Genomic DNA, 15,160 nt, shown 5'->3' with positions numbered 1-15,160 from the left:
GGAAGAAACCTCCAGCAGAACCAGGCTCAGGGAGGGGCGGGGCCATCTGCTGTGATTGGTTGGGATGAGAGAAGGAAGACAGGATAAAGACATGCTGTGGAAGAGAGACTGAGATTAATAATAATTGGAAATAAATGATCTGAATTTCAGGAGCGGGGCCACGCCTCCAAACACGCCCCTTCCAGTTCTTGTCTATATACACATCCCCAGCTCTACAACTTGTCCGTTCTTGTTTTCGTGGAAACACCTTTCGAGAAAGTCTTTAACACAGCTTATCTTACACGAGTAACATAATCTTACTCACCCTTCCATTTGCTTACAATCGCGTCCGTCAGCACCTCAGATGAAGGACTACACAGCTCTGCTTCATCGGTTTCCCTCCCAGCAATCCAAGAAACGCAAACACTCTGAATGTCATGGCGGCGCTTCAAAGAGACCAAATGCTGCTCTGGAAAACCTTCTAGCATTTTTCTTGCCAGCCAATAATCCGGTCTGCTACGTCGATCCATCTCCTTTTATCTGAACTCCGTCGTGCACAAAATTCCTCAAGGCATCCCTTCACTTCTCATGTGCTTTCACATGATGCTAGTGATTCAAGATTCAACCTTCTTTACTCACCACATGTACTTGTATAACTATGCATGTGACGAATAAAGAATCTTGAGTCTTGAATCACTAGCATCATTTAAACCCTCCCCCCTTGACACAGAATTCAAAACAACTCTCCAAGCGAAGGCTTTCAGTTCAACCAGCCCTTCCAAGACTGCTCACCATCACCTCTCTTTGTTTCAGAAATCAACACAGTCGTTATCGCTACCTTACCCAAAGTAAATTAATCAGCCGAGCACCCCCTCTCCATCTTCTACTCCAAGACGAGCTCACGTAAGAGTTTACGAGCCATCAAGCCGTTAACTCAAGTAATGAAGCTCTGACAGTGACAACATGTGTCCTACATATTTGTTTAATATGTGCGTTGAAGGACATGTCCTGGTCAAAAATGACTCCAAGGTTCCTCACAGCGTTACTGGAGGCCAAGGTAATGCCATCCAGGGTAAGAATCTGCTTAGATACCATATTTCTAAGCTTTTCAGGGCCGAGTACAATAACCTCAGTTTGATCTGAATGAAGAAGCAGAAAGTTAGCGGCCATCCAGGTCTTTATGTCTTTAAGACATTCCTGCAGTTTAACTCATTGGTGTGTGTTATCTGGCTTCATGGACAGATAAAGTTCTTCTTCTTGTTTTCCACAGAAACCGGAAGATGATGTTGCCATGGGAACAGACACAGGCCCAGCTGCCAAACTATGTAAAACAGAGTCTCAGACACACATGTCACCAAGGTATACACACACACACACGTGATGTTTGAGCTCCTACAGGTATGAACAGCTGTGTAAAAACGCCTCATACACCTGTGTGCTCCTCCTGCAGTAACACGGGAAGTCAGTCGTCTCGCCACACGTGGATCATCGCTATGAAGGACAGACAGAACTCGAGAGGCATGGACCGAACGAGCAGCATCGACAGTGGGACATCGTCTGATTGCAGGATACCTGCTCCACAGGTGAGAAAGCGTCAGTTCCAGGGGTTTAAGCCTCTTTTTATTAGTAGCTAGTCGGATCGATTTTTAGCACCTTCTCAGCCGGGAAAGGTGATCCGAGCAGAGACTAAAATGTGATGTCATCAGCCTGCATGCTACCAATTGCACTTGGTAATATTGCACATCAGGGATACAGGGCGAAAGTTACCATTGTGTATGGGATGTGTGTGTCTGTCTGCACGTGTGTGGTCATCTGTAAAGTCTTTGTTGTAGAGTCTGACAGCTGACGGAAGGAAAGACCTCCGATGTCCATAACTTGGATGTTCAGTGGTTGCAGTGGGGGATGTTTGTGCCTGTGGAAGCCTACCACCAGCTCCTTGGTTTTACTGGTGTTGATCTGGAGGTAGTTCGGCTGGCACCAGTCCACAAAGTCCTGGGTCAGTCCTCTGTATCCTTGTCGTCCCCATCAGTGATGGGCCGCCTGCAGTTGTCAGAGAACTTCTGCAGGAAGCAGTGGGTGGAGTTATGGGAGACGTCCGCAGTGTAGATGGTGAAGAGGAACGGAGCCAGAACCGTTCCCCGTGGGGCCCCGTACTGCAGACGACCCTGTCCGACACACAGGCCTGAGTCCTCACATACTGTGGTCGGTCGGGGAGGTAGTCCAGAATCCATGTGGGAGCTGTGGGACTCTCCCCAGCCTCAGGTTCAGGTTGAAGAGGTGCTCCATCACCCCACACAGGACCTGACAACCCTTGAGCTGAGTACCTGAGTACTGGATTGTAGTGGAAAACCAGTCAATTCCAGTCGAGTGGTGCCCAGTCGATCCACGCAGGCACTAATGGAAAAGGGGCCTTAGTGTCAGCAGGAACATGTTCCACCACCAGGTGTCAGTGTTGCTCCTGTTTTGGTGTTAAAATCACTGATGCTGCATGCCGTCACCTCATTATCTGTGTGTGTGTGCGACGTCACTGTGCCATCCGCCTCCTTTTCATCCATACAGAAAATTGCAGATGTGTACACTGCTCTCAGAAATGTAACACTTTGAAACACGTCAGGTCTCAATGGGAAAGATCGTGCTGGATATCTCTGATGTCGACGAGTAACATGTTAGGAATGAAAGGATGCCGTGTTGTTTGATGGCCTGCAGAGGGTCAGATTCAGGTTCAGGGTCAGAGTGAACTGTCTGTCTTACCTGTATTTCTTTAGCTGGGACCACATCCTGTTGTCACGCCGTTTCTCGTGATAATGGCGGATGGCGTGAGGATGAATTGAGGCTCCGTTTTGGGGCCCTCAGAGGAGACTGGTGTTAGCTTCCGGGCTGGGCAGATGTGCATTTACTAATGAGAAGTGAATGAATTGAAAAAAGGATGTTGGTCGGGCACCAAAACGAGAAAACACAGTTTAAAGTGCAGGGGCGGTCACAGATAGACAGCGAACCAGGAGGGGGGTGTTTGAGGTCTGGCCCCCCTACTGAAATTCAGATAACTTATCTCCAAGTGAAAGATAGACACAGTCGCTGTACCGATTCACGTTTGGGGCCTCAAGTGGGCACTAGAGGAACTGCAGTACTTCATATCTGATACTAAAGACTGGTGCTTGTTTTTAGGTAGCTAGAAAGTCGGTTTTGGATCAGCTGAACCACATCCTGTTCTCTGATGATCAGATACCTGACTCCATTATCCTGATCAACACCACAGACTGGCAGGGACAGGTACGCATCCTTTTTCTGTCTTTCAGGGGTTTGAATCAAGCTGAGTTCAGTTTCTATGATCGTTCAGAGCCCAACGTGTCTTTGTGTCTGCGCTGTCCCTCCTTAGTATCTCTCTGAGGTTCTCTTCGATCAGCCAATCGTCTGCACTGTTTCAACGGCTGATGTTCAGGCCGCCTTCAGCGCCATCATCGGACGCATCCAGAGATTGTAAGAACATCCGTACTTTTATTCTGCACAGACATCAGTGTTTGAATCTGGCTGAGCTCTGAATCCTGTCCTGCATACTTACGTCAAAAAATTCATTTGATTATAAACAAGTTTGCATACATATATGTATGAATATATATTCTCTCTGACCTGAATCCGTTTCTGCAGCTGTAACTGCAACTCGCAGACTCCGCCCACCATGAAGGTGGCAGTGGGAGGAGATCAGAGCTACCTGACCACAGTGCTCTGCTGCTTCGTCGAGCAGCTGGCCAGCAAGACGTCTGATTGGTTGAGCTACATCCGCTTTCTCATCATCCCTATTGGTGCGCCTATCACACACACACACACACACACACACACACACACACACACACACACGAAACATACACACATTTCACTAAATCATTGTCTCAGTTGCGATGAGAGTACCGTCTGGAGACGCCAGTATTTGTTCTATATCTACTGATCATTTGGTTTTTGTATTTGTTCAGCGTAAAAGTTGGGTGAAAATGACATTTTCTTCATTTTTGTTACAAATAATTTAATTGTAACAAGTATTGTGCAGTTGTTAGTTTGCAGATTTATTAAATATATATCATTCAGAAATACTGTCACGGCCCTGAGTGTGACGACTCAGCATTTTGTATTTCTTTATATTATTCGATGTTCTTGTTTATTCTGTTATGTCTTTTGTTGAGGTTTGCCATTTGTTTGGCTTCTGTTCTGTGCTCACACTTCTCTGTGTTCCCTCTGTCTGTGTGGTGTCACTCACCGTCTGCTCGTGAATCTGTTAAGTTCAGTGTCTTGTCGGGTTCTGTGTCTGTGAGTTTCCTGTTTTATTCTGAAGGTCTCTGTCTCATGTGAGTGTTGTCAGCCTTACGTCTGTGTCTCGTCAGCCAAATTTCACCCAATCTACTTATTCATAAACGTGACAATTTGCAGTGTTTTGAAAGGAGCATTGTGTTCCCCTCCTGTATCCCATCCCACGATTACTCCTGTGAGTATTTAAGCCCCGTGTGTTCTTTCCCTGCATCATCCTCTGTCTCCCTGCATCAAGGTTTGCGTTTGCTTAGTTTTCCCAGTTCTGTTTCCGCCACCCTCACCTTTGTTATATGTTCACTCTCCATTACAGTTTTTCTCAGTTGCTTTGGTACTTCATCAAAAAGAAAAGTCAGTTGCTCAAAATAAGTAGTCAATGCTTCAAAAGCAAGTCCCTTAATCAAAACAGATGATATATTCATCAAAAGCAAGTACTTATATCAAAGTGTCAGGGCTGTCACAATTACAAGTCATCACACCAGCACCTTTGGTCACAAAATCAAATGGTTTGAACATGTTCTCATTGTGACGGAGTTCTTTGTAGGTGCTTCCCAATGACATGTCAAGTCTGGACAGCATGCACGGCATGTTGAAAACCAGAAATTGTAAAGGAAAATCAAGACACTTCCTCTGCACTCTTGATAATATTTAATTGAAACTGTTCACAGCTTTGTGCAACTGGGGAAATACAGCAAATCAAACATTTTACAGCAAACAAACTCACTTAGACAGTAAACCTTACTGCAGTAGTCATGAAACAAAAAACTGAAAACCAGACACTGCTGCATATCAATCATTGATATCTAGACGCTCCCGTCTGTCTGCCCACATATTTGCATCAACATCACAGCGAATGTCAGCTCTATCGATGCATCGGGGAAAGCATCTTCTGGAGTGTCGAATCCACCTTCTGCAGGACTCTGCTGTGATGTCATCACAAGCTGCATCCATAGCTGCTAGCAGGGTCATTTGGGTATGTGGATGCCTGTCATATACCCTCCACCTCCAGGAAGAGAAAAACTCCTCAATTGGATTTAGGAATGGACTGTAAGGAGGAAGAAACTCCATAAGCATCCTGTTGTGTGCTGCAAACCACTGCCTGACTACAGCAGAGTGATGGAAGCTAACATTATCCCAAACCACTGCATACATTGTCCGATTGTCACCAGGATCATCCCTTTCATTTTGTGGGATTAGGGCCCGATAAAGAGCGTCCAGAAAAGCCAACAGGTGTTGTGTATTGTATGCACCAATACGAGGAATATGGGTGTGAACGCCATTTTCTGAGATTGCTGCACACATTGTAATATTTCCTCCTCGTTGGCCTGGGACATCAATGGTGGCTCTTTCGTCCACGCCGTCTGCCTTTTGTGAGATTGAATCCCGCTTCGTCAAGATATACAAACGTGTGCAGGGGTTCCCTGGCCTCCAATTCCAGGATACGCTATCCAAAGGATGAGAATAAAAAAGTCTGTAATGGTGCATTTGGCACAACAGATTGTACAGTTTGAACTGTGAATAGGATTACAGTAACATGCATAAATGTAAGTGCAGTACATGGCCTAAACTTTTACAGTAAACAGAGGTACATATGCAAACATGTTTTACCTGTACATACTGGTGACGGAGCTCCTTCACTGTTCCGTTCAAATGGTACTTTGCACAATTGCTTCATGGACATTTCATTCCGTCTGAGGACTCTGTCTATGGTGGGCATTGATATTGACTGAATATTTCCAAAGATGGTGTCATCTTCTACGACAGCTCTTTGTATTTCTCTCAGTCTCAAAGCGTTGTTTGCAGCCACCATTGCACAAATTCTTTCCTCTTGCTGTGGAGTCAAAAGTGGACCTCGTCCACCTCTTCTAGGTTGTCTGGCAGTCCTTTTTGAGATGCAGATGAAAAAACACAAACATAAATAAACGCAAACATGCTTACAGTAATGGTTACAGGACTATCATTCAAAACTCCTTTCTTTACAGCATTACTGTATTGTACCACAGCACACTATGCCACACCTGGGCCAAGTCTGCGCTTCAGTTACACTACGTCTATATGTAAAGATCTATAAGGTCATGTCCTAATGCAAATCTCCTGTATGACTATGAAAGTGCAGAGCAAATTAGTTTGTGCTGAATAACTACATTACAGTATGCTCACCTGTTTTCCCGACGAAATGTCTGAATAATAGAACTTACAGTAGTTCTCCCAACATTTGGCTGCACCCTTCGACCAGCCTCGGCCATTGTGAGGCCATGGTTTATCACATGACCCACAAGTGTTGCCCTGATTTCGTCAGGAACGTGTCTATGTGGTTGGCCTCTTCTTGCCCGGTTTTGTCCTCGTCCTCCACCGATCCTCACCCCTCTTCCACAAGGCTGACGTTAAATGTTCTGCAGTTTTGTAGATTCAGTATGCACCTCATGCCAATCCTGGTTTACATTATATATATACTTGTAGAGCAGGGGATACTGTAACGCGATTCACCTGTGACTGGGTAGAAGACTGAAGGACCCGTCCCATCCTGGCAACAAACTGTTCCAACTTCTGCAATCTGGTAGAAGGTTCCGCATCTTCCGGGCAAGGACAGAGAGACTCAAGAGGAGCTTCTATCCCCAAGCCATCCGTGCCCTAAACACACACACCCGCCCTCTCACATCATCTATAATTGACTGAGACAGGACTCTTCCAGACACTAAACCAAGGCACAATGTACATTTCAATTCCTTTAATTTTAAATATGTTTATATTGTCTATCCTGTAAAATAGTCAGATGTCTATTCATATTAATGTACAGAATTCACCTGCTTGCTGCTACTACTGCACATTCACCCAATGTATATAAAATATATATATATATATATATATATATATATATATATATATATATATATATATATATATATTAAAAAAAAAACACCCAGCACGCCCCTGCGGGCGGTTTATCCTTCAAGCTCGGGTCCTCTGGGAGCTTGAGGGTCCTGCGCAGTATCTTAGCTGTTCCCAGGACTGCGCTCTTCTGGACAGAGATCTCCGATGTTGTTCCCGGGATCTGCTGGAGCCACTCGCCTAGCTTGGGAGTCACCGCACCTAGTGCTCCGATTACCACGGGGACCACCGTTACCTTTACCCTCCACATCCTCTCGAGCTCTTCTCTGAGCCCTTGGTATTTCTCCAGCTTCTCGTGTTCCTTCTTCCTGATATTGCTGTCATTCGGAACCGCTACATCGATCACTACGGCCGTCTTCTTCTGTTTGTCTACCACCACTATGTCCGGTTGGTTAGCCACCACCATTTTGTCCGTCTGTATCTGGAAGTCCCACAGGATCTTAGCTCGGTCATTCTCCACCACCCTTGGGGGCATCTCCCATTTTGACCTCGGGACTTCCAGGTTATACTCCGCACAGATGTTCCTGTACACTATGCCGGCCACTTGGTTATGGCGTTCCATGTATGCCTTGCCTGCTAGCATCTTGCACCCTGCTGTTATGTGCTGGATTGTCTCTGGGGCATCTTTACACAGCCTGCACCTGGGGTCTTGCCTGGTGTGATAGACCCCAGCCTCTATGGATCTTGTGCTCAGAGCTTGTTCTTGTGCTGCCATGATTAGTGCCTCTGTGCTGTCTTTCAGTCCAGCTTTGTCCAGCCACTGGTAGGATTTCTGGATATCAGCCACCTCCTCTATCTGCCGGTGGTACATACCGTGCAGGGCTCTGTCCTTCCATGATGGTTCCTCGTCTCCCTCCTCTTTCTTGGGTTTCTGCTGCCTGAGGTATTCACTGAGCACTCGGTCAGTTGGGGCCATCTTCCCAATGTATTCTTGGATGTTCGTTGTCTCATCCTGGACTGTGGTGCTGACACTCACCAGTCCCCGGCCCCCTTCCTTCCGCTTAGCGTACAGCCTCAGGGTGCTGGACTTGGGGTGAAACCCTCCATGCATGGTAAGGAGCTTTCTTGTCTTTATGTCAGTGGCTTCTATCTCCTCCTTTGGCCAGCCTATTACCCCAGCAGGGTACCTGATCACGGGCAGGGCGTACGTGTTGATGGCCCGGATCTTGTTCTTACCATTCAGCTGACTCCTCAGGACTTGCCTAACCCTCTGCAGGTACTTGGTGGTTGCAGCTTTTCTAGCGGCCTCTTCATGGTTCCCATTCGCCTGTGGGATCCCCAAGTACTTGTAACTGTCCTCTATGTCTGCAATGTTGCCTTCTGGTAGTTCAATCCCCTCAGTTCTGACTACCTTCCCTCTCTTTGTTACCATCCGACTACACTTCTCCAGTCCGAACGACATTCCAATGTCATTGCTGTATAGCCTGGTAGTGTGGATCAGTGAATCGATGTCTCGTTCACTCTTGGCATACAGCTTGATGTCATCCATGTACAGGAGGTGGCTGACAACTGCTCCGTTCCGTAGTCGGTATCCGTAGCCAGTCTTGTTAATGATCTCACTGAGGGGGTTCAGGCCTATGCAGAACAGCAGTGGGGACAGAGCATCTCCTTGGTAGATCCCGCACTTGATGGTGACTTGTGCTATGGGCTTGGAGTTGGCCTCTAGTGTTGTACGCCACATCCCCATTGAGTTCCTGATGAAGGCTCTTAGGGTCCCATTGATCTTGTACAATTCTAGGCATTCCAGTATCCAGCTGTGGGGCATTGAGTCATAGGCCTTCTTGTAATCAATCCAGGCAGTGCACAGGTTGGTCAGTCTGGTCTTGCAGTCTCGGCTGATTGTTCTGTCTACCAGTAGCTGGTGTTTTGCGCCTCTGGTATTCTTGCCAATTCCTTTCTGTGTCCCGCTCATGTATTGACCCATGTGCCTGTTCATCTTAGCCGATATGATGCCTGACAGGAGCTTCCATGTAGTACTGAGGCAGGTTATTGGTCGGTAGTTGGAGGGGACCGGTCCCTTCTTGGGGTCCTTGGGGATCAGGACCGTCCGGCCTTCAGTTAGCCATTCCGGGTGTCTCTCGTTAACTAGCAGCTGGTTCATTTGTGCTGCCAGACGCTCGTGGAGTGCAGTTAGCTTCTTCAGCCAGTAGGCGTGAACCATGTCGGGCCCTGGTGCTGTCCAACTCTTCATACTGGAGACCCTTTCTTGGATATCTGCCACTGTGATGGTTACTGGACCCTGTTCAGGGAGGTCGCTGTGGTCTGCCCTCAGATCCTCTAGCCACTGAGCATTGCCGTTATGGGTTGCATCCTTCTCCCATATGCTCTTCCAGTATTGCTCCGTCTCCAGCCTTGGTGGTGCTGTTCTCTTATTGTTCCCTTGCCACTGAGAGTACACCTTTGCTGGTTCTGTGGAGAACAGCTGGTTTATTCTCCTGCCTTCTATCTCTCTGGTGTACCTCCTCAAGCGGCTGGCCAAGGCTGTGAGTCTTTGCTTGGCAGTTTCCAAGGCCTCAGGTATGGACAGCTTGCTGTATTTCTTAGGCACCTTATTCGTCGCACCTTTCTGCAACTCCGTTAGTTGGCTAACCTCTCTCCGTGCTACTTTGATCTTGCCCTCTAGCCTCCTTCTCCATGGAGGGTACTGCCCCTTGTGGCTGTTCAACTTGTAGCCAAGCATCTCACTGATCACTGCTGCCGTATTGTAGATCAGCTTGTTAGTGTCGGTAATCGTGGTTGTAGGTATTGCCCGTAGTGCTGCATTAACATCATCTAGCAGACCTTCTGAGGGTACTTCACGTAATCTTGGTAACCGGCTACGGGGGATTTCAAGCTTGGCCATGATCCTATTTTTCAGGTCAGTTCCTCTCGCACTCAACGATCCTTCTCCTATCGCACTTGGGGCTATGTACCCAATCTCGGGTGGGGGTGATGATATCTCCCCCCTGACCTGGCGTCCTGACTCCTCCTTGCCGTAGCATTTGTGTTGTACCTCGTCAATCTCTAGCTGTGAGAGCAGTCCCTTCTTTCGAATGTTGGAACACTGAGCTACTAGTTGTTTCGCCGTCATTGTGGATGTTGGGTATCGAAGAATCCATAGGTCCCTCATCCTATTCATGTAGCCCCTTCCGCCGGGGTTACTTGCGTAGTAGCATTCCAACAACGCCCTGTTTTCGTCCCTTGCCCACCGATGCCTTCTTGTTCCAGTAGCCCACTTTTCGTCAGGGTGCCCTGGTTCCTCAACACCTGACGCGGACCTTGTTGATCCGGGCGACGTCCGAGCCGGCATGCCTTCATATTTATCTGTCTCGCTCATGTCTGCGGTAGGCTTGCTTAGCATAGGGGGTCTAGCCTTAGGACCCTTACTGGATACAGACGCCCCAGGCAGGAATCGAACTTGCGATCCTCTGTTCCAAAGGCGTGTAGTAGGATCCCATGCAGACCCCTTTGCATCCTCTTGTCTCTTGTCTGATCACTGTTATAGCAATATATATATATATATATATATATATATACTATATATATATATATATATATATATATATATAATGTTCTTCCTCTACACCCCCACCCCCAATTTTTTTGCACATGTCGAGGAGCGTGTCAGGCTACATTTCACTGTGTGTTATACTTGTATAACTATGCATGTGACAAATAAAGAACCTTGAACCTTGAACCTTGAAGAGGCTTTTCATTGGTTGCAAGTAAGAGTAACACACACCAATTTTCATTAGTGTGAGATAAGGTTCACCTGAGAAAAGTAATTTATGGAGATTTTCATGGAAACTCCTTAAAAATAGGGTTTTCAAAATGGGTGTACAAATTGTTTGACAAGATGTTCAACAATTTTGAGTGCACTGACACAAGCAATGAAATGAAGACTATTAGTTGTAAGGACAATGACTATTCAGCCGGTACAAGTATAAATAATTGTGACATTCATGATAAAAGCAAGGAGATGGCACGGTGGTTAGCACTGTTGCCGCACAGCAAGAAGGTCCTGAGTTCAATTCCAACATCAGGCCGGGGTCTTTCTGTGTGGAGTTTGCATGTTTTCCCCGTGTTTGCGTGGGTTCTCTCCGGGTACTCCGGCTTCCTCCCACCGTCCAAAGACATGCAGCTTGTGGGGATAGGTTAATTGGATAATCCAAATTGTCACTAGGTGTGAATGTGAGTGTGAATGGTTGTCTGTCCCTGTGTGTTAGCCCTGCGACAGACTGGCGACCTGTCCAGGGTGTACCCTGCCTCTCGCCCTATGACAGCTGGGATAGGCTCCAGCGCCCCCCGCGACCCTGAAAAGGATAAGCGGAAGCGAATGGATGGATGGATGATAAAAGCAAGGAGATAGTGATGAATAGCAAGTCAAAAGTGACCATTCTTTAGATATTTGTACTTACTCAACTGCTTCATGTCCAAAGGCATTTGCCTTGAACATGAAACCGCCACAAGGTTGTGCCAAAACGACTACATGTTGTGGAGGTTGAACTAACTATTGTGCAAAGTTTAATTCTGTTATGAGAAATGCACCAAAGCAACTGAGAAAAACTGTAATAAAGCTCCTTCATATCAGTAGTGCCTGAGTCTTGGGTTTGCCCTGCTAACCATGACAAATACACCATTCTTTAACAATGTGAAGTTTTTATTACTGTGTGCTCAAATGTGGGACTTATATTTATTTATCTTAGCTGTCATGGTTTTGACTGGCACGTATTTTAGATGCTCCAGAGCAGTCAGTGTTTCCAGGAAGTGTGCTCCTCTTACTGTGAATGTGCCAAAGTAATCAGTGTTCACCAAACTGCTTTAAAACAAAGAAATGGTTTCTCTTTATCCACAGTAACATCTCTATGTGGAGAAAACAGAGAGAAGTGAACCATTATTTCTATAATAATGTTTTGAGTCTTAATGTGACGGTTTAAAAGCAGTTGCTTGGACAGGTGAAGTCACAGACGATTTAATAAAGCAGCTCCTCAAAGCCTTTTTACATCTCATTGGACTCACGGCTCCTTCGTCCTGTTCATTCAGGTGTTCAGAAAATATCTTCTGAAAGCACACAGTGCATGCAGCAGTGAATACAGACACAGAGATTGTTCATAAAGGATCCCCTCGCAGGAGTTGATAGAGACAAAAATATGCAAATCACTTTGGAAGAACTGACCTTTAAATCCAAAAAGCCAATCCTGTAAGTCACAGTGCTGGGACCAGTATATTTCTATCATTTATGTGAGGCTAATAAAAGCTTGCATTTATTTTAGAGATGAAAGCCATTCATCCAAAACCAGAGCTGCTGTTTGATGAGCTTCCATATTACAGGTTTATACGTGACTGTAACATCCTGGAGGAAATACAATTATTGCTTGTGTAACTCGATGCGTTTCTTTCACAACCTACAGACGTGTTAGGACAGGGAGCTGCTGTCGATGGTGCATCAACCCAGGTCAAAACATCTGGACACAAACATGTGGAGTCACGATGACTAATGTCCCAAATACACAGTACAAAACTCTCAGTTTGACACACAATCCGGTCGTTAAGTGATGACGTGACGAATCCTACTTCCGGGTCTAAAGTAGTCTGCGTTTAATATGGCTTTTGTGTTGTTAACATGTTTAATGTTTTGTATTTTCTTCTATTTGATCTCAAAAAGCTCCTAAAACAGTCAGTGATCACTGTTGACCTCCCTCGGCTTTTATTACCGCTAATCATTTATTTAAGCTCAGTTTTTAAACCCTTAGGATGTAACTACAGCCCAGCCTATGCAGCAGTATATGAATGACTAACCTCGTATTGTGGATGGATTATCTCAGTTGTTCTCCTGGCTGAAGTTTGGTCCTTTTACAGCATCCTGCCATGCGATTACATTTGTTCCTGACCACCGAGAACACTCACGTTAACTTTTATCGAGTGGAAAAAAGGTTAGCTTGTTTATATTATGCTAACATAGCTGTGTCGCTAGCGGTCACGTAGCACATCATTATATACCAGCTAGCCCAACTTCAGTAACCCTACAAACGTCAGTGCTGTTTAGTTTTCTGTCTTCATTTATGCTGGAAGTGATAACAGAGCTGTACGTTTTAATTTGTTTCCAAAACCCCGCAGTCAGGACATGCTATATTGTATTTAGATAGAAGCTAGCGAGCTAACTCCCTGCTAACTTCTAACTCCGTTAAATGTCATAAATTCCGTTTTCATGGATGCCTGGATGTTAAACTCAATTGTTACACCTGGTAGAGCAGAACGCTGATCATTTTATTAAAGATGAAAGACTTTAGACAGTTTTTCAACTCTCAGTAATGCCATAGTGATCGTTTGATATATGGACCTGCAGCGGAGTTTAGGCCCAGACACGGCTAGTGACGTCAGACTGAACAACCGGATACCAGACAAAGGATGTTCTGGTGTTCCAGCCTGAAACCCCTGCACAGGCATCTCTGCTGATAGCTGCATGCGTGCTGCATGGTCCTGGACGCCTGTTCAGAGTGTCTGGCAGAGGATATGTCAAGACCTAAGTCCAAAGAGGAGACTTGACTCCGACTCGGACCGTCCCGTCTCGTTCCTTTTCTGTGTGTCTGTTGTCGATTGAGTGGATGACCGGTCACAGCATGCAGATGGTGCTGTGGGGTGTTGTCATTGCGGGCCCTGGATCCACTATTCCCCGCCGTGGTGGGCTGTGGGGAATAGGGGTGCTGGTCTTATCCCAGTGCAGGTGCAGCAGTTGGTGACCCAGTGCACTTTTCTACTTGTGCTCTAACCCTTTCTTACATTCTGTTTCCTTTTTTTCATTTTCACCACCATTCATTCATTCACTCTCCATCTCTCTATGTTTATACTTGATAAAAAATTGTATTGAAATCAGAGACATTTGATCAGAAAGTGTTTTAAATTTGTCAGGTTACAGATGGAGTGACCTACATTCCTTCTTTTGACCAATGACCCCGACATGGATCAGTGAGCAGGTGCTTCATGTGTTGAGTTTTGGGTAAAGACCTGAAGCTTCTTACATCCTTTCCCCTGACACAGTGAGAACTTTACTCGTACCAGCTGCGTTTCCAGTAGCTGCTGGTGAAAGCTTAAAGATCCACAGCTCTCTTTAGATCTGAGTAGAGCTCCTTAAAGCTATGTAGAGTTCATGTGAGGCAGCTCATTAGGCTGGTGGACAGCATGTTTTGGCTCATGAACCTTCCTCTAATGCGTTTCTCTGCAGGAGTCCACCCGCTGGCCAAGTACCTGTCTTCCCTGGATGGGAAGTTCAGCGGTTTGTTCATGGACGCCGGCTGGAGGGAGCTGTTTGGACGCCCGGAGCCGCCTCCTCTCGGTAGGTTTCCTCACAATTATTGCAGCCTGACATCTTAGCAGCAGTTTAATGAGCTGGTTTCAGTCAAACAAGCATTTATATGAGATGAGACTCTGTCGTTTGGCCTCTTCTTTGTGTCATTTACTGGTTGAAGCATGCTGCTCTGGCTGAGAGTAGCTCTGTCTCTTCAAACGCACAAACACAAATCCAACCTCTCCAAGTGTTTTTTGGACCCAGGATAAAAACCACAGGATGTGATGTGGTTTGTTTCTGACAGATCCTGTGGGTGTAGCCAGTCGGGTTTCTCAGTATTTGGCCGGAGTGGCTGTTTCTCACCTGTGTCCGATCTCCGAGGCCATGCTGACCTGCAAACACAAGAGGTATGTTCCCCTCAGCATCAGGATCTGACTGGAGAGTAGGGAATGCTTATCAAACACTTCAGTCACTTCCTCTTTGTGTTTGTTGCACAAATATAGTTTTTCTCCTTTGCTGTAAACCTCCACCACTCAAGTTCTGACCCCTGTAATGGTTCTGCCTTCGGTCTGCTTTCGATTGCTGGACACTTGGTGCCACTGAGCAAAGCCGTGTTGAAGGAAAGCGCCGCAGCACAGCTGGTACTTTGTCGCTCTGAACCCGTTTATTTGTGGTTAAAATCCTCCCAGCTGTTCAGAACAATGCGTCCCAAGCAGAAGCCACGCCATGCTG

General features: G+C 46.2%; 1 protein-coding gene across 2 annotated transcripts in view; it reads left to right on the top strand.

Annotated features, from left to right (window-relative positions):
• LOC101487202 (phosphofurin acidic cluster sorting protein 1) overlaps positions 1-15,160 on the top strand; it is a 30,501-nt gene that overhangs the window by 7,587 nt on the left and 7,754 nt on the right. For both annotated transcript variants that reach the window (XM_023155002.3, XM_014413029.3), the window contains exons 12-18: positions 1,250-1,338; positions 1,430-1,562; positions 3,145-3,249; positions 3,356-3,456; positions 3,625-3,779; positions 14,366-14,476; positions 14,733-14,835. In XM_023155002.3, coding sequence (XP_023010770.3) covers positions 1,250-1,338; positions 1,430-1,562; positions 3,145-3,249; positions 3,356-3,456; positions 3,625-3,779; positions 14,366-14,476; positions 14,733-14,835 — 797 coding nt within the window. The remainder of the gene's footprint in view (positions 1-1,249; positions 1,339-1,429; positions 1,563-3,144; positions 3,250-3,355; positions 3,457-3,624; positions 3,780-14,365; positions 14,477-14,732; positions 14,836-15,160) is intronic.

Source organism: Maylandia zebra, linkage group LG6 (genome assembly GCF_041146795.1).
Source record: "Maylandia zebra isolate NMK-2024a linkage group LG6, Mzebra_GT3a, whole genome shotgun sequence".
Lineage (NCBI taxonomy): Eukaryota > Metazoa > Chordata > Actinopteri > Cichliformes > Cichlidae > Maylandia > Maylandia zebra.
Note: the sequence above shows the minus strand (reverse complement) of the source record. Positions and strands in the feature narration are given on the sequence as shown.